This window comes from Acinonyx jubatus, chromosome D3 (assembly GCF_027475565.1).
Source record: "Acinonyx jubatus isolate Ajub_Pintada_27869175 chromosome D3, VMU_Ajub_asm_v1.0, whole genome shotgun sequence".
NCBI lineage: Eukaryota > Metazoa > Chordata > Mammalia > Carnivora > Felidae > Acinonyx > Acinonyx jubatus.
Genome location: NC_069392.1, coordinates 39,584,522 through 39,604,793, shown reverse-complemented (window position 1 = coordinate 39,604,793; position 20,272 = coordinate 39,584,522). Strand labels below are relative to the sequence as shown.

The 20,272-nt window shown below is 37.2% G+C and overlaps 1 protein-coding gene across 2 annotated transcripts in view; it reads right to left on the bottom strand.

Moving 5' to 3' along the window:
• MYOM1 (myomesin 1) overlaps nt 1-20,272 on the bottom strand; it is a 136,882-nt gene that overhangs the window by 56,328 nt on the left and 60,282 nt on the right. The window contains exons 13-19 of one of the 2 annotated variants that reach the window (XM_027068596.2): nt 19,466-19,522; nt 14,709-14,833; nt 9,781-9,964; nt 9,098-9,272; nt 6,940-7,061; nt 5,426-5,713; nt 3,313-3,509 (exon numbers count right to left, since the gene is read on the bottom strand). In XM_027068596.2, coding sequence (XP_026924397.1) covers nt 3,313-3,509; nt 5,426-5,713; nt 6,940-7,061; nt 9,098-9,272; nt 9,781-9,964; nt 14,709-14,833; nt 19,466-19,522 — 1,148 coding nt within the window. The remainder of the gene's footprint in view (nt 1-3,312; nt 3,510-5,425; nt 5,714-6,939; nt 7,062-9,097; nt 9,273-9,780; nt 9,965-14,708; nt 14,834-19,465; nt 19,523-20,272) is intronic. The other variant, XM_027068592.2, reaches the window with a different exon arrangement.

Below are 20,272 nucleotides of genomic sequence, written 5' to 3'. Positions count from 1 at the left end.
AAGCAACATTTTAATTGGGTGAATTTTACAATATGTGAATTATATCTCAATAAAGTGAGATTTTCCTGGAATTTTCACTTCCAGTACTATCCTTGTCAGGTATTTATATCAAATTCATTACAGTCTCAGGGTAATTTCATTCATGAACATAGAGGCAAAAATTCCTAAACAATAATAAGCAAAAAAAAAAAAAAAATCAAGTAACATACAGACACAGTATACGTAACGTCCAGTTTGGATTTATGCCAGGAACGCAAGGTTGTTTTAACATTAGACAATTAGTAGAATATACCACATTAAAACTCAAGAGAAAAACTGTATAACCATATCAATAGATTCAGAAAAAAATTTGATAATTTAAATTAATTCTTAACTAGGAACAGAAGGAAACTTCCTTTAGTTGATAACAGATGTCTATCAGACATTGATAGTAAATATAACATTTAACAGTGAAATGTTGAAAGGTTTTCTTTTAAGATAAAGATCAAGTCTAGAATGACCAAGACCACTACTTCTATCAACATTTTGTAAAGACTCTAAGCAGAAAGTTAAGAAAATGAAGCAAAAAATATAAAATTTGGAAATGAAGAAGTAAATTGTCATTTGCAGATGATATGATGATACATAAAAAATCAAAAAGAGTTCATAGGTAGCTTTTTGAAATTATGAGACAATTTAGCAAAAAACCTATATATAACAATGACATGTAAAATCAATGTATAAAAATTAGGTATATCTCTATGATGATACATAAAAAATCAAAAAGAGTTCATAGGGAGCTTTTTGAAATTATGAGACAATTTAGCAAAAAACCTATACATAACAATGACATGTAAAATCAGTGTATAAAAATTAGGTATATCTCTATATTCCAGCAATAACAAAATGATATAAAAATATACTATTTAAACACTGAAAATATGTAACACCTATAAATAAATAACATGATGTGTAGGACTTCTATAGAGAATTATAAAACTTTATTGAGAAACTTTAAAGAAGACCAAAATAAATGGAGAGAAATATCATGTTCATCTATTAGAAGATTTAATATTTTAAAAATGTCAAGAGCGCCTGGGTGGCTCAGTTGGTTAGTCCAACTCTTGATTTCAGCTCAGGTCATAATCTCATGGTTCATGGGATTGAGATCAGGCCCCTAGCCGAGCCCCGTGTTGAGCCCTACCTTGGGCTCCTTGCTGTCAGCAGGGAGCCTGCTTGGGAGTCTCTCTCTTTGCCCCTCCCCCACTCCTGCACTCATTCTCTCTCTCACAAAATAAATAAACATTAAAAATATATTTTAAGATATCAATGATTCCTCAATTTCTTTGTAGAGTCAATACAATCCCAATCAGAATTTAAAAATGTTTTTGTTTAATTTAATTTTTCTTATTATATTTTCTTTTGCTTGTCTTAGTTTTTGGTAGAACTTGGTAACCTAATTCTACAATTTATATCAAAGTGCAAAGGGCTAAAAATAGCCTTGGAATAAAAAAATAAACGAAGATAATTTGATCTACCAGTTATCAAATTTACTATAGAGTGGTAATGATTAAATTAGTGTGGTACTGGCCCAGTGGTAGACAAACAGACCAGTGGAACAAAATAGAGAATATGGAAGCAGACACTCGCATCAAAGAAACTTGATACATGATACAGATAGCCTAGCAGAATAGCTGCAATTTTCAATAGATAATGCTGGGACAACTGAAAACCCATGGGGGAAAGTGAATGTTGACTTTTACTTTACACCACACACAAAATTTATAGGTGAAGTAATGACTTTAATGTAAGTGGCAAACTATAAAACTTTGAGAAGGTAATCTAATACAATATCCCCATGACCTTCAATAGCGAAGGCATCTCTTGAAAAATGGGTGCGGGGGTACAGCAATCACTAATGACAAAGCCAATGCTGTTAAGTCTGGCCACAATAAATCTGACATTAAAACTAGTGTCATTACCATAGGAAGAAGAAAATGCCAGCCAATAAATGGGAGAAAATAGACGCAGATTCTACAGCTACCAAGGATTTAAACTCAGAATATATAAAGAACATCACCAGTCAGTAAGAAAACCTAGTAGAAAACTGGCAAAACCTTTGAATAGGCATGTTATAAAAGGAGATTTCAAGTGGAATATGTATATACAGGAAAAGATGTTCAGACTCATTTGACACTTTGACTGTCAAAACTGAGAATGTGTGAATATAGCAAGTGTTAGAAGGATGTGCAACAATGGGAATTCTCATACTCTTTAGAAAAACAGTATAGAATTATCTACGAAAATTGAAGACAAACAGACTCTCTGGACCAGCAATTCTACTTTTAGATAATAACCTACAGAAACTAGTGCATGTATGTGCCAGCAGATGCAAACAAAAATGTTCATAGCTACACTGTTTGATACAGCTATGAATGCAAAAATGCCTGAATATCAATCAATAACTGAATGGAAAAGTAGATTGTGAGATGGTCCTATGATAGAATACAACACAGTAATGAAGTCATAGCTACACATTGACATGGAAGAATCTTAAAAACATAATCTTATTTTAAGTATTCTTGTTTTATTCTTTATGTGTTCAGTATGTGTGTGATATTTCATAAATTTTAAATGTTAGATTTAAAAAGCGTGGCACTGAGTTAGGGAAAGCATTCCCCCAGCCTCGCCCTGCTCTTGCCCCCACAGCTTGGGGTTCTGTGAGTACTAGGAGGTGGTAACTCTCCTGCAGCTGACAATGCTCTAAAGAGGGGGGGGCATAGTTGTGGCAACAGTAAGACCCTTCAAGTGTGCTGAGATGGGCAAAGCAGTGAAGAAGGGAAACTTGTGGGTAGACACATGTGAACCATCCCTTCATGGGGGACACTTCACAAGTGGTGAGCTGAGTCTGACCCCCAGGCCCATGTCCCTTTATCCTTTGTCATTTGAACACTGAAAGTTAAAAATCTAGTCATTTGGATCCTGGGACCCTTGGTGCTAGTGGCATATTGGTTACAGATACTTCATAAATCTTGAAATAAACACTAATTTTTATAATAGATATACATTTCACAGTAAATGTTCTGGGAAGTTATTGCTTATGCGTATGAATCAGAAAATACAAATCCTTCCTGGTCAGATCACTTCTACTTACCTTATATGACTTACCATATATGACAATGACAAAACTCATGTCATTGCAGACAGTGGACCCTGGAGTAATGACATGAATCATTTACAAGGTGCTGGGTGTGTAGGTGAGTGTGCATGGTGTGCAAGTGACCGTGTCATCATATACATGACACTCCACACTACAGAAGGTCACACATTTACCTTATATGCCTCATCACTGACAGCTTTGATGTTGGCTTCTCTCCATCTTCCCGGTACCCCGTCAATTACCTCACGATAGTTCACATAATAGCCAGTAATTTCAGCCCCTCCACTCTTATCTGGTTGCTTCCATCCAAGAACCATCGAGTCACGACAACTTTCAAGACAAGTGATATCATAGGGTGGCGATGGTGCCGCTGTTGCAATATGAATCGCTCGTGAGTAGACAGAAATGCATTTATGATTCTATGTACATTAAACTCATGTCATTAGTACCATGTGAGAGGGCACTAGGCTCTTGCAGTATGAGACTAAATTGTGAGACTGATCAGTAACTTGGCATCCAATATGGTGTATGAGAAAAAAGCCAACACACAGTAAAAAGGGCACTGCAATTATTATTGCAAAGATAAAAAGAAGCTGCCCCACCCCTCCACAGAAGAATAATTTTTGAAATACTAACAGCAAGATGGTGCAATAATATGAAAAGTGATTCTGTTACCCGTAAGAAGACATCTTTTCCCCAAGATATATATTTTTGTTTCTTTATGTAGTTTTGTTTCTATTTGCTCCTTGAGGAAAATGGAATGTGTATATTAATTTCTCCCTCAATTTCCTTACTGAGAATTTCCATATTATTTCCAAAAGGATAGCATTTCACCATTTGGGCATACATACCCTTGTGAGACCTTACAACTAAACAAGATCTGTCTACACACAGGACAAATCTTATTCTGGAACTCAGCTAAATGCCACCTTAAAAAAAAATTTTTTTTTAAAGCCAGGCACAATCTGCCATGTGATTTTTCTCTTATTACATAATACTTTTTGCTGCATTATTTTTAATCTGATGTTGGACTATTATTCATATAGTACAAAATACTGAATAGTTGTCACTGTGTTTATTAGTGCATAACCAGAAATACATGTGGACGATGTTTTAAAAGACTTACTTCATTTATGTGGCTTTGCTGATCAACTTTTCACCTAACTGCTAAATTATGGTTTTCGATAAAGAAAGAGAAGGTGAGATGGTGGAAAGAAATCCATCTAGATGTGCAATAACATCAGAAAGAGTTTTCTAAATATTTATTTGGATTATAGGAAAAAAAGAACTATTTATTCTTATTCAAAAGATTCTCAGAACAATAAAGATTTTAAAAAGAATACATGTGTTTCTCTTCCCCCTCACCAACCTCCTTCATTCTTTACATTAAAAAAGAAATTTCTCCCCCCCCCCCTCTCTCTCCCTATTACAGAGCAATGTTGAATGTGAATTCTCAAATGAATATCCCATCTCAAAGTTGAAGGGACAATAAAGGTGACAAAAAAAATGCATTACAGAAGTTAGGGGTAGGGTAGTAATAGGGGGTGGAAGACAGGCATGCTATAGTTTGTCAGTATATGCTTATCATTTCATTTTTATTTGATAAGAAAAATACTGTCTCCTAGAATATATAAGACACAAGTATCAAATATCCTAATCAGAAAATTCTGAGCTTACTGATAAATAGTCTTAAATAAAACAGTTCTGGGAATGTGATTCATAAATCATAGAATTTAGCTTTATATGATTATAATACCCTATTAAACTTTTCATGGTAACTCAGAGAGATAATGTTACTCATATTCATTTGAATTAAATATGAAGGATAACTTGAACACCTGAAGATAAACAATGGAAGTTAATAACTATGATCCTGACTAAATGTGACTTCTTTGTAAAATATTTTTCCTATACATGTACTGAACATAAACATTTCAAAGGACCTCACATAGGCTGTGATTCTCAAATTCTTTGTGCTCTTAGCTCTAATTTTCTTAGCAAAATGAGGCTAAACCTGTGTCTGTCTGAGAAACCAAAAAGGACTCTATAACCAAATCACCTTATTCTATTGTCATTAAGCACAGTAAACTATGTATAAAAGCCAAGCTCATATAAAATTACTTTTACAACTCACTAGACAAAAGTATTGCAAATGGATAGCTGAAAACACAGAAAATTAAGAATATACACAGATGAAAGTGAACACAGATGGAAGAGTGTGATCCGGACAATGAGGTGAGGACACTGATGGAGACAGATGGAATAGTTGACTCTTTCAACTCTCACCTATGTCCTTCTTCTTTTTCAGAGGGTCAGACTTACTTTTCCCCTTAAGAGCTGCCTTCTGTGGTGATGGGGTAAGCTCTTCCTGAACTGTTTCACTTACTTTACTCACTTCTGTTTGGCCCAGGTTGTGAGCGCTACTGGGTAGTGAAGGTTTGTTAAGTTTGCTACCAAGCAAAGCATCTTTCTTAAAGGTTGGCCGGGAGGCTTCATGCATGCCTCCCCTGGAGTCTGTTAGTCCACCAGGTGTATCATTCAGTTCAGGCCACACATCTGGAGACACTCCTCCCCCTACAATCACCAGATAACAACAGAAACGCTTTGAGCCCAGACACAGTACAAATTGCTCTTACTTAACAGAACAAAGGGGAAACCATTAGGACCACAAACAGAACAAGTAATCTTGGTTTAACAGAAATCACTCAGATTTGCAAGAAATATGGAAAGCACACGTTTCACATAATTTACACCAAGGGAACATTTCAACTTCTCCATATTCTGGAAAAGAAGAAATGAGAACAAAAAACCACAGACAGAAACAGGAACCATTTTGATTTGCAGAACCCAAGTATATACAAGAAAAAAGCAAACTTCTGACGTTTTTTGAAAGATATTAAGTCCTCTTAATTCACAGAATGAGGGGGCAGAATGGATCATAAAGTGCACAGGACATACATTAAAGATCCTGATTTTATAACAGCTAGAATTATGTACATTACTGAAATATTAATGGTCTGTACCTCCCAACCTCAAAAAAAAAAAAAAAAAAGTTACCTTATACGGAACGTATAATGGTAAAATGGTAAAACGTTACCATTATAAGGAATATTAAAAAGTAATACGGCATGATAACTGAAGATAACTGGTATTAAATAATCTTTCCCTTCAAATGTGTGTCACTCTATCACAGACATCATTTTTAGTGCTCTGAACTATGTGGGTCCTTTTCCTGCTTTATCTAAGATTGGGAGGCACATCATGTACACTCATACAATTACTTTATTACAGGTTTTATTCTGTTGGTTACTTTCTGAGCAGAAAGGTAGCATATGACCAAGCAACCACAAGTATCTTGCACGAAATTTAGAGGAGTTTATAAAAAGCATGTTGTTAGTGAAAACAAGCCAGGCTTTGTCGCAGGTGAAATGGCATTTAGGTACAAAATGACGTGGGTTATGGGTGATATACCACTTCACGGAACCGGATGGCCCTCCACACTCCCAGGATGAGCACGAAGTTAGAATGGAGTTTCACACAATGGGAACTATCTGAGGACACTCGGACTTGTGAAGATGGCAAGGCTACAGATGCACAGAGTCTGGGTAAGTGATGAAGATCTGTAAAATGATGGCTATGGAAGGTTAGCTGTCACCTGGAGTCAGAGAAAATGATCATCTGAGGACAGAACCCTCGAGCAGTACTAGAAGCTTTAAAACCATTTCTGGTGAGGATGGTATCTTCCTTTATAACATAAAAATTCACTTTTTGCCCTCCAAAGCTACGCAGAAGGTACTTACCTATAGCAGCTTTTACTTCAATCGCTTCTGAATCCTGTGAATATTCACTAAGTCCAGCTGCATTAACTGCTCTGACCCGGAAGATATAACTCTGGCCAGTTGCCAGTCCATGGCAAGTAAATCTAAAAGGAAAAGGAGTTTTTAAAAACTTTTCTAGCAGGCAAATTAGACAAGATGATTTTAGCTTAACTGAATGATCTGGGTTTATAAAAATAATTCGTAGAGAGATCAGGTAATGTATGTGCTTTAGACAAGAAGGCAGCTAATTAAGGCGATTTTCTAAACTCTATCAAACAATTCAGAGTCCTGGGTTTCCCCTGAATTAAGTACCTTAACTTTTCCGAGGCTCTGTGTGCTCATCAGTAAAATGGGGATAATAATGCCTCCATAATAACTTTTGTGTAAAGACTGGCTGTATTTAAAGTACTTATTTCAGGGTCTGGCATATAGGAGTCTTTTAATAAATAATAGGTGATATTAATGATATCATTAATGGCTATTTCAGGCTTACACTTATGGCTGTAAGACACTGGCTGCTCCCTGTTACAGAGGCCTAGTTACTGCTTCCCTGCATACCAGGGAAGGCATAATGACTTGAGAAATGACACTGGAATCTGAAAATAAGATGAAATATGGATAACCATTTAGAAATGAGGATCCAGTAATGAGGTGTGAATCCATGGGCAGTTTCACACATAAAACAACCTCCTTCCTTAATAGCTATTATGGCTATAAATAGCTGTTTCATGAATCACTGTAACATTTTAATCCATCCTGAACACTGTAACCAGAGGAAATAACAGGTCTGCTAATGACTCTATTACCATTAGTAAAGTTGGAATATTTAATGAAGGCAGACATAAATGAGGCCAATTCTTCAGGTCAGCTCAGTTCAGCAAATATTTATTGAGCACTTCAGTGTTCCAGGCACTGAGCTAGGTATTGTGGACACAAAGATGAATAGAAAATGGTGCCTGCCCTTGAGAAGCTGCCATCTGTTTGTGGAAAGGCAGACCCTGCCTCACCCTCTATAAACATTTCTAAATAGCCCCAGGAAAATGCTGGGAACTGAGAGTAACAGTGAAATGAGTAAACAGGCCAAGTGAATCTCTTGAAAAACATATTGCTTTCACCCATTAATTGATTTGTCTCTATTCTCTCATGTTCTGCAAAAGAAACAACTCATCCTATGGGGGTCCTTGGACTTGAAAGTGGCCATGCCAGAAGCTGCCTAACAAGCCTGCATGACAATTCTGGTGGGGGCAAGGGGAATTCTCCTCTCAGATCGGTCCTAAATCAAAGGAGTCTCAGAGTTTGGTTGCAGACCAGAATTCATCATCAACTTGCAAGGCTGGTTGACGAAACATTTGAAAGCAAGAAAAAAACCCTCTCCATATTAGAAACAGATGTAAAGAAGTGGCAAAGTATTCTGAGTGTCCTTTTTTTTGGTGTTACTTATGTCTCCTTAGCACTGAGTTTCACCATGTTCAAAATTTGTAAAATGTTGATACTTTTTTCCTATTCATTTAAAATGCCTGGCTATTTTATGTTAGCTAGAGCCTATTAGACCCTTGAAATCTTATCACTTTGGAAATTAAAGACCACAAAGGGGTAGAAAGAACAAATAGCATAAAGGAAAAGAATCAGAAAAGAGCTATAAAGTGAACCCATCATAGCTGGCATTAATGTGTTTCTAAGTGTTTAATATCCCAAGTAAACTTTTAAAAAAATATATAGCAGTAGATAATGTTCAATTTTTAATTCATTTGGATATATAAAGCATAATGTACTTTTTAAATTTTTTAAATATTTATTTATTTTTAAGAGACAGAGAGAGAGAGAGAGAGAAAGAGCATGAGCAAGGAAAGGGGCAGAGGGAAAGGGAGTCACAGAATCTGAAGCAGGCTCCAGGCTCTGAGCTGTCAGCACAGAGCCCAACGTGAGGCTCGAACACATGAACCATGAGATCATGACCTGAGTTGAAGTCAGACGGACGCTTAACCAACTGAGCCACCCCTTAAAGCATAATGTTTTAAAAAGTCTTCCTCCACTGGATGTTGGTGCTGCTGTATGGGTCCATGGCTGATTTCCTCCTGATAGCCTCTATGCTCTAGAGTCAGAAGGCTCCCCACAGCCCACCCCCCAACACTGTGGTTACCGTGGGCCCTTCACAGGGTTGTTGTTGCAGGGCTCCCACTTGCCAGAGCCAACCACGCTTGACTCTATGTAGTACCCGACCAGTTCTTTGGCGTCTTTGGATTCCTCCCATGAAACTACCACTGATGTGTCTGTATTTCTGCTTGGGATGATTTTGCCTGGGGCCTTTGGGATATCTGACAAAGGAGGAAAATGATGATCAAACTCAGGTGTGGTTTAAAAAACTTCATTCTTATCTCTCTCTCTCTCTCTCTCTCTCACACACACACACACACACACACACACACACACACATAAATTTTACGTAAGTAATCATCTCAAACATACAGTTACTTACTTTATATTTGTTAAAGCAGAAAATAAAAAAAAAATAAATATGTTAGTGTGGGGGCATAATGATAAACTAAATACCCAGGAACCTACCAACCCACTCCAGAAAAAATACATTAACAATACTGTTGAAACTCCCAAAGAAGTTTACTTTTCATAACTTCATCATTCATAATAATGAATTTTTGAAATGTATCAGTCAAGTATAGTTATCAATTAAATTCATGATACGAAAGAAGGATGCCACTACTTTTGCTTCCAGGCATATACGTTCTGATGAGTACTTGCTCTGGAAGTTTTTCTTAAATTGAAGTAAAAGAAGTTTACAGTTGTTCAAGGGAACTCCACACTTACCAAGTTTATCCCCTACCACGGTCACTTCCGTTGCCTCTGAGGGCTCACCCACTCCTGCCGAGTTAGAACAGCGGACGCGGAAGCGGTAGGATTTCCCTTCAGCCAGGTCGAAGAGAGCAAAGCGGGGAGACTTCACAGGGAGCTCTGTGTTCACCCGCTGCCAGTTTTCTGTCTCTGCGTCACACTGCAGCCCAAACAGTGAGACCCATTCACGGCACGGCAAGAATAAATGGGACCTCTAGGCCAGGCATCTAGCAGTCTTATTTATCCGTCAACAAACCACCTACCTGTTACCAGTGAGTTGAACTGGAGAAGAGATTTGGAGGAAATGGGGATGAAGCATCTGTAGTCCATAGGATTATCTAAATAAAACTGGCTTTGCATTGTTTGATAAATACTTTAATACTTCACTGACTTTATTAACCAAGTAAGATCACTGATTGACTTATAAAAGACCTTAATTTATTTTGAGGACTGCTTGGGGTCAGATCCTTTTCTAATTCTTAGGGTGGGTAATTCAATTTAATGTGCTATATAAGATACTTTAATTTTCACTGCTATAAACTTTTATTTTAATTGAGTGTTATTTAATGATTCAGAATATCATTCAGGTCTGTGCTCAAACACCACCTCCTCAGAAAGCCCTTCTTGATCACCCCCTCCCTATTCTACCAAAGAATCTGAAAGAGTTCTTTGTTCCTTTCTCATCACTCTCTATCCTTTACCTTGCTTTATTATTTTTTTAAACACTTAACTCTATTTGAAATTAAGTTATTTGTCATCTCCTCCATTGGAAAATAAGTTTCAGTGAATTGAGTTCAGCGAGTTGTCTTGTTCACTGCTATCCTCCAGAGCCTAGAATTGTATCTGACACATAAGAAATAATCAACAATTGTTTTTTCCTGAATGAATGAATTTTTTTTTGAATTTGGAAGGAAGGAAGGAAGGAAGGAAGAAAGGAAGGAAGAAAGGACGGAAGCTAATGAAAGATATAGATGTTCTTTTTTCTTACCCATATTTTAGAATAAATTATGGGAAAAACTAATTTAAAGCAATTCTATTCTTGGAATTAAAGTGGTCTAGAGTGACTCTGAAATCCTTGAAAGGATGTGGTGTCTATTTGCACTTTGGTAGAGAATATAGTTAGAAAACTATCAGTAGTCTTCAGTAATCCTTTTCCCCTCCTATTTGTACTCTCAATTCTGCCCAAGGTCAGCAGAAATGATTTTGCTTTGGAACTTTTGAACAGTTTCAAGAGACTTTTCCAGAAATCCAAACCTTGCGATATAGTGACCAGCTGTGAGGGATGATACATTCTTGGGACTATAAAAATACTGGAATATCGTTTGGCATAACCTTCATGGATTTGAAATGAGAGACAACATGGTATGGTGAAAAGGATCCAGAGGCATCCACTCTGGTCCTAGCTTTGTTAAGAATAAGACATGTGACCTGGGGAGAGTCTCATGAGTATTGTTTGGTCTCAGTTTTAACATCTGCAAAATAAGCAAATGTGACAGGGTAACCTCTAAAGTCCCTTGTAGAATCTTTCATGATGTGTCATTGTGTGTGGAAGGGTAGAAAGGATAAATTCCCCCTAACCAGTCAATCTGCTGATAACTGAGGGATAAAATTCTCCCAGACCTTCAATTCTTCAGTTTATGGCTTTAATTCATTTTGACACATTCTTCCCTGGGGAACATATAACAATTATCAGTCATTTATACTTTCATAATAAAAAATAATAGCTGCCTTTCACTATGCTAGGGGATTTATGTCATTGTAACTCTTTAATCTTCTCAATTGTGCTCTGAACTAAGTATTGTGGAGGTAGCACTGTGTGATTATCCATGTTTTCCAGAGAAGACAGGCTTGGGAAGGTTGAAAGGCAGCAATGTATACTAGTTGGATACAGTATATGAAACTGAGCCAGACTGTCTAGGTTCAAATACTAGCTCTGTCTCTTACTAAATGTGTGACCCTGAGCAAATTATATGCCCCATCGAAGCCTCAGTTTCCTCATCTACAAAATAGGCATGATGAAAATAAAAGCATTTCCCTCATAAGGTTACCGTAAGTATTAGGTGAGTTAACATGTGCAGAGTGCTTAGAACAGTGCCTGGTCCACCTGTTGGGATGAGCACTGGGTGTTGTATGGAAAACAATTTGACAATAAATTTCATTTAAAAAAATAGCAAATTTTTCCTTGGATGTATCACTTACATTTGATTAAGCATAATAAACATAAATTTTTATGAAAGGAAAAAAAAAAGAACAGTGCCTGGTCATTGATAAACATCCCTGCATGCAGAAACAGAGCTAGCAAATGATACAACCCTTATCTCTGACAGGACCAGATTTTTGATAAGGGAATGAGAGAGAAAGAGCTGAAGACATAAGACATCTGAGAAAAAAGTTTGGGGCTGAGAAGAACACAGTATAGGAAGGCTGGGAACACTGGAGACCGATCCATCCAATAACCTTGCTAATAAACCCCTCACTATCAACCATTTTAGGGCTCACAGACATGGTGTAACTGGACATAAGCTTTAGCCATGACAGGTGACTTTGTGCTTTATGTGCATGCAAATTCTGGTAAAAAGTTCTGTAAATAAGTGCAAGCTCAGGGGTAAAGAAGCAGAACTCCCATGGGCATGAATATTCTGGGGATGAAAATGTGCTGCGGGACAAAAGCATGTAGACCATTTCTCTTTAGAAAGGTCAATGTATTAGAAGTGGTTCATCAGAATAGCTTGAGTCTCAGCTCAGGACAACGGTTTGATGTTTGGATAGTTCTGTAAGTGTGCCCTAGGTCTCTGGACATGTTCTGCTCCCCCAATATGTCAACATCCTGGGCCTTTTGTATACGTCAGCCATGCCTTTACAGGCCTCTCTGCTCACCCTGCACTCGAAATGTTCCCTCTGTTCCATGCCAAGTTTGCTCGTGGATGAACACTTACATTTTTAATCACAGACTCATATGTATTTAGGTCTAGGGAAGTTAATAGACTTTTCTGGAGAAATTAGAGTTTATGTGACCAGAGGAAATGTTTAACAGAAGCCAAAGTTGACTCATTTGAAGAAAACGCCTCAGTGGTACATTATTACTCTGTCATTATTATAGGAAAGATGGTAATTACTGTCAGAGAGCTTACTCAGAACTCTCTTCCTGTGGAGAATTTCGAAAAGATTCAGTGGAGGGTATGTATTAAGCACACCAGGAAATAAACATTTTCCACTCTAGTCTTGCCCTCTATTAAGAAAAAAAAAGAAAAGAAAAATTTTAAAATCAGAAATGCTACTCAAGTTCTAGTTAATTTGAGGTCAATATCTAGAAAATATACAAATTACTAACAATAAAAAATCTAATATGTTTTTAGTAAAATCAGATTCTTTTGAAAGATGTCCATGTTACAGAAATAATCCATTTATTGTTACCAATGTGCTAGGGACAAGGAGAAGTGAGGCATGCTCCTCGAAGACATGATAAATGTCTTTAAAAATGACATAAATTAATACATTTATTAATTAAAATAGGAAAACCACAGACCCTAGCATTTTTAATGCTAGTATAATATTCTCTGATGATCTGAAATAACTAAAAGGCCATGAAGATAGATGCATATTACTTTCATGTTGTCACCTAATTTGCAGAAGTTTGCAAGTACCTATATACCCATCATGTCTATTCTCCTGTAATAATTATCAGGGAAGGTGACCTAATAGATGTTCTGAAATTGAATGATCAGAATAGCATTAAGGATGAAACGCAAAAGCTCTTAGGAAAACTCACCAAGCTCCATAATATTTTTGCCAAGTAGAAACCTTTTCTATAATTTTACTACGAAGGTAAAATGTAAAGTAAATGACAACTTATCCTGTTATCACACAATTTTATAAAAACAAAATACACAAAAAATACAGCCAATTGTTTCATTTGTTGTTCTTCAAAAATAATGGTGCGTGGCTGCCAGTATAAATGTAAATGTTCTTATGGGTACCAGGAAATAAGCTTATTTTAGTTTCATTTTTTTCAATTATATCTTAATCAAAACTTTTTTAATGAATGGATTTTGAACCTCATTTTAAGTAAATTCTCTTGAAATGCCCCGTCCCGGGAGCAATTATGTTTTGCCTGGCAGATTCTCCTCCTTTGTGTCTGCCCTTGAAACTAGGGCACTTGCCCCAAATAACGTCCTGTCTAGGACTTGGCTCTTCTCCATTTTCTGGGCATAAATGCTTACTGTAACTGCCCTTAGATCTGTGTCTATGGTAGATTCACATATAATTCTCATCATTCCACCCATTTTAGGCTTTCATTATACGCTGCCCTCTCCAAGAGCATGACAATAAAATTACAAGATATTTGAGGGAAAGAACTAGCCAGTATCTCATGCTGTTTTGCAATCTCTGACCCCATCCTACTACCTGCACTTAGAGTAGTGCTAGCCAAGTGCCAGGCAGCATGTAAGGACTTTCTCTCTTTGATCCTCCAGCTATTTGACAGTATTCTGAAAGTATTGTCACTTCTATTCCTCTGGCTCATCTACCCTCATTGATCTTCAGTTTTGACTGCTTAAGACAAATTGTAGAGAGATGAAAAGCTATTACTAGTGCGAGAGAGACAGAGAAATCTTCTAGAAAACTGCCATATGAACAATCTACAGTTTCGGGAGCAATTCTCTTCTTAAAGGGTTATAATTTGAGGTCTGTGGGCCTCTTTGGAGTCTATGGGTGAGCTTCACAGATCTATACACCCCCTGAACTTTTAGACAAAGTTTTGTGTGATATGCATTTTTCCGTGAAGATTGTTCATAGTTTATATGGGTTTGAAGAGTTCAGGACACAATGGAAATTTAAGCTCTAGTTCTCTAAAGAAATCTTTAGGAAGTGGCATGAGGTAATAATGTTTGATCCCAGAGTCTTACCTTTTCCACAAAGTACAGAATGCCCTCGTGGCCACGCTGGCCAGGGGGCTTCCAACTTAGCACCACATAGCTCCGGGTGGCCTCTGTGACAGAGAGGTCTGTGGGGGGCCCAGGAACAATACCCTCTGAAAAACAATGAGGAAAAGTGAAAAGCACACACTCTGGGAAGCCCAGCATGCTCCAAAAGGCACAGATGCTTCTCTCCTACTGGGGGAAGAGTTCATTACTTCTCCACAGTATAAAGAAATACCCCAACTCTGAAATCCTTCCTAAAACATTCATTCATTCACTCAAAGCCACAATTTTACTTTCTTTGCTTGACAGTTCTGATTTTCTTTCTGGTCCTTAAAAACGAGTAGTAACGAGGGGCGCCTGGGTGGCACAGTCGGTTAAGTGTCCGACTTCAGCCAGGTCACGATCTCGCGGTCCGTGGGTTCGAGCCCCGCGTCGGGCTCTGGGCTGATGGCTCAGAGCCTGGAGCCTGTTTCCGATTCTGTGTCTCCCTCTCTCTCTGCCCCTCCCCCGTTCATGCTCTGTCTCTCTCTGTCCCAAAAATAAATAAACGTTGGAAAAAAAAATTAAAAAAAAAAACAAAAAAAAAACCAGTAGTAACGACATAAGTTTTACTTTCTGTACATCTTATATCAGCTTTTTATAGAATATCTTTTCAGGGCACGCTGACAGCACAGAGCCTGGAATCTGCTTTGAGTTCTATGTCTCCCTCTCTCTCTACCCCTCCCCTACTCACGCTCTGTCTCTTTCTCTCTCAAAAATGAATAAACATTAAGAAAATATATAGAATATCTTTTCAAGGATGTTTGGAAAGCAAACAAACTTGGAATATGAGATAGTATATTCTCTAGGGCAGAAAGTTGTCTTGTTTTCTGCCCAGAATAGTAAAGATAATGTCCTTCAGATTAAGGTTGGGTAGATCTGTTAGCAGCCCCCTTATAATACTGGGGTGTCCTAAGTACAAGGTTTCTCAGATGTGACACAAATGTACTGTGTGTGCACACCCATCTGTGCTCCTCCATACCACCCTGTGGGACTTGGTGTGGGGAGGGGGAGACAGTGCAGGGAAAAATAATGGGAACGTGAAGCTCATGTGGTCTACTACGCTGTGAATTATAGAGTCCTTTGTTTCTGATCTAGGACTCTCTTGTCTTTTGCCAGCATCTATGAAACTGTGGTAGAAAATGTATTAGTTTGTAAGTTGGTAAAATTTTAGAGCCTCCACAGTTCCTGACATCAGAGTAACCCTTCCATGTCAAATAACTAAAATACCATGCAAAATACATGAAACGCCTGTCTATAGACATTGGATATTAGCTGTCTTAGGACAATGATGACTGATAGGAGAGAAACAAATTAAAGTGAGCTCTACTATTGTCCTAGTTTATTGTCCAGAGAGAAGTTCAAGACAGCAGCTCAGGAAGAGGAACCACGTAGAGCCTGGCAGTCTCCCCAGCTGGAGGAAAAAAAGCTGGAATTCCAGGAAGGGCAAGGTATCTATCTACAGATAGAGTCAGAAGGATGAATACTGGAGGAAAGGGCTACACTGAGAGAGAGGGTATCAGAGATCTGCAGAGGGTCTGTCTGGAGTGTTCACCTGAGTACTGATCAGCACATGAATATGAGGAAACCACTTGAGGCTGGAGAAAACCTACACAAAAGAATTGGAGAGAACAATCCTCAAAGCTCTCATGGGGCCTGGGAGAGTCCATATTCCCACCAGTCAGAGTGTAAATCTAATTCCCAAGCATCCGGTAGAGTACTGCTCAGAAGGGTATTTCCTCTGTAGTATGGCCAAATTATCCCTAGACTAAAGGCCGTTCTGATTTCACCTAACAAAAGCAACCCTTGAAAGATCAAATCGTTTCTCCAGAACAAAGCTCAAGGGCATTTATAAAAAAACAAAAATATCCAGCACCAAACAATGTAAGTTCGAAATGTCTGGCATCTCATGAAAAATTATTAAGTATGCAAAGAATCATGAAAATATAGCCCCTTCTGAGGAGAAAAATCAATTAATGAAAACAAAACCAAAAATGTCACAGATGATAGAATTAACAGGCAAGGATATAAAAACAGTTATTATAAATATGTTCATTATGTTCCAGAGCATAAAGATTAAACCTGTTAATTAAAGACATGGAAAATGTAAAAATAATACAAATTGTTCTAGACTTCTACAGCTGTAAATTACAAAACCTAAAATGAAAACAAAACAAAACAAAACCCACACACTGACTGGGATTCACAGCAAGTTAGACACTGAAGAAAAGGATAGTAAAATTATGGCACAGTAGTAGAAAATGTCTAAAATGGAACACAGAAATCAAAAAAGACTGAAAGGAAAAATGGATATCGCATCAGCAAGCTGTGGTTTCAAGTGACATGTAATTGGATTTCCTAAAGTAGAGAAGAGAGAAAGGGATACAGAAAAAAAGATGTTTAAAGAAAGACTTGTGAGGGGTGCCTGAGTGGCTCAGTCGGTTGAGTGTCCGACTTCGGCTCAGGTCATGATCTTGCAATTCATGAGTTCGAACCCCACATCGGGCTCTGTGATGACAGCTCAGAGCCTGGAGCCTGCTTCAGATTCTGTGTCCCTCTCTCTGCCCCCTCCCCACTTACTCTCTCTCTCTCTCTCTCTCTCAAAAATAAAAATAAACATTTTTTAAAAATTTAAAGAAGAAATACTGGTGAAAAAATTTTCCAAATCTCATGAAACCAATCTCATGAATCCAATTCCAATCTCATGAATCCAAGAAACTTGTACACCCCAAGCACAAGACACATGAAGGAAACAACACAGATGCATATCATAATCAAATTTGTAAATCCAGTGATAAAAAGAATCTATTAAAATCAGGCAGAGAGGAAAAGATCTGAGGGACAAAGTAAGAATAACAATAGTCATTCTTATAGTGTAGGTCTGAGCTGTAATGGACCATCCTTTCTAAAGTACTGAAAGGAAGGGTGCCTGGGTGGCTCAGTTGGTTAAGCGTTTGACTTTGGCTCAGGTCATGATCTCTCAGTTCATGAATTTGAGCCCCACATCAGGTTCTGTGCTGACAGCTTGGAACCTGGAACCTACTTCAGATTCTGTGTCTCCCTCTCTCTCTGGCCCTTCCCCTCTTGAGCTCTGTCTCTCTCTCTCAAAAATAAATAAACATTATAAAAAATTCTTTTTAAGTACTGAAAGGAAAACTGTCAACCTAGAATTCTATAACCAATGAACATATATTTCAAAAATGAAGATGAAACAGAGACTGTTTCGGACATACAAAAAAAAAAATTCATAACCAGCAGGCCTGCACTACAAGAAATAGTAAAGGAAATGCCTGAGATTCAAAGAGATCTACACAGGGGCACCTGGGTGGCTGAGTAAGTTAAGCGCTGACTTCGGCTCAGGTCATGATCTCATGGTTTGTGAGTTCAAGTCCCGCACTGGGCTTTGTGAAGACAGCTCAGAGCCTGGAGCCTGCTTCAGATTCTGTGTCTCCCTCTTCCTGCCCTCCCTCACTAGCACTTGTCTGTCTCTCTCTCACTCAAAAATAAATAAACCTTAAAAAAACAAAGAGATCTACCCAAAGAAATGAAGAACAACAGAAATGGTAAAAATGTGAGTGAATATTTGAAAATTTGTTCTTACTTTTAAATTTCTTTGAAAGATAAGTGACTATTTGAACCAAAATAACAGCAATGTATTGTGCAATTTATAATATATACACAAATAAAATCCATGCAATAACAGCATCAAGGCTTGAAGGGGGAAATGGAATAATACTGTTTTAAGTTCTTACACTATACATGAAGTAATATATTACTTGAAGAAAGGTTGTGATAAGATGTATATTATAAATTCTGAACTACTACAATACAAAATAAAGAATTATAGCTAATAAGATAACACAGCTAAAATGGAATAATAAAAAATACTAAATCCAAAAGAAAGTAGAAAAAGAGGAAAAGGAAACAAACACATGGAACAGATAGAAAATAAATAGCAAGATGGTAGATTTAAATCCAACCATATCAATGATCACACAAAATGTAAATTGTTCACTCTAGTAAAAAGGCAAAGATTACCTGAGTGGATAAAAAATCAAGACTCAGTTATATGCTGCCTACAAAAATACAATTTAAATATAGGTCAAAAGTAAAAGGATGAAAACCATATGCCATGCTAACACTAATAAATAAAACCAACAACCCTGGAATGATTACATTAATATCAGACAAGGTAGATTCCTAAACAAAAAACACTACCATGAATAAAAAGTATCACTTTATAATAATACAGTGGTCAGTTCATTAGAAGATAAATTACTTATGCATGTAATAACAAAACCTCAAACTATATGAAGCAAAACCTGGTAGAGCTGCAAGAAGAAATACATAAATCTGTTTTTCAGTCAGAGATTTCATCACTGCTCTATCAATTTAATAGACCAAGTAGATAGAAAATCATTAAGGATATAAAAGACTCAGTTGAAATCTCCATAAGTTTTGTAATAGAAATTAATAAGCTGATTTTAAATTTTACATGGAAATGCAAAGACAGAATAGCAAAAACAACTTTGGGGAAAAAAATTAGAGGACTAATACTACCTAATTTCAAAACTCTGAAGCTACTTATGTGTTTGGTTTTTTGTTTTAAACTATGAAGCTTTTTAAAACAACAACAACCTGAAGCTTATAAAAGCTACATGGCAAAACATGGGCAATAATATCTGGGGAAAACCGAGTTTTACCTGAAGGTTCTTCTTCAGTGACAATGATCTGTCCAGTCCAGGGTGCTGAAGGGCGACCTAAACATAGATAAATGTAAAAATCACGAAATTCTTAAATGCAGTTTCAACTGTATTCACAAACTGGCCATATTAGTCAGAATTGAGTTTGTTACTAGTTTGCTTAGGTATTTTCATAATGAATCTTACTGAGCACATATATGGTGTTACGTCTTCAAGGGACTCACAATCTGCTACAGCACAGAACCTGCCTAGTTGGAGTCAATATTTCTGGAAATGTACTTTTGCAAGCAAGGTAAATAACCTGTGTTTGTTTACTATTCAATATAGATTTCTGGAAACATGTAGGTTCCCTCATGTCTTCTTAAGAGATAGCATGTATTTGGGGGAAACTTTTCTGGAACAATTGTAAGCCCAGTAGTTATTTATCTGCAATAATGAAGCTCAAAGAGGAGAGGGGGGCTAATCCTGCAGTACAATGAAATGAAAGTGAATGAAATGAATCCTGCAGTACAGTTCAATGAAAGCGATTTCTTTCCATTGTATTTTGACAAGTGTTATTTATGAAGGAAACCAGCTTAGATCTGGAGTAAGAAAAATGGGTGAGATGGGCAGGAAAAGAGTAAAATGCATTTAAATCCATTTCATTCATTCATTCATTCATTCATTCATTCATTGAAGAGGAAATTCACTTCTGTGTTCCCACAAATATCAGAGAGAATGGTTCAACTCCTGCTTTATCACCAGACTTTTCAGCATAGTTTGTACAGAAACAGAAAGGTAATACATAAGATAACCTATTTTCAATTC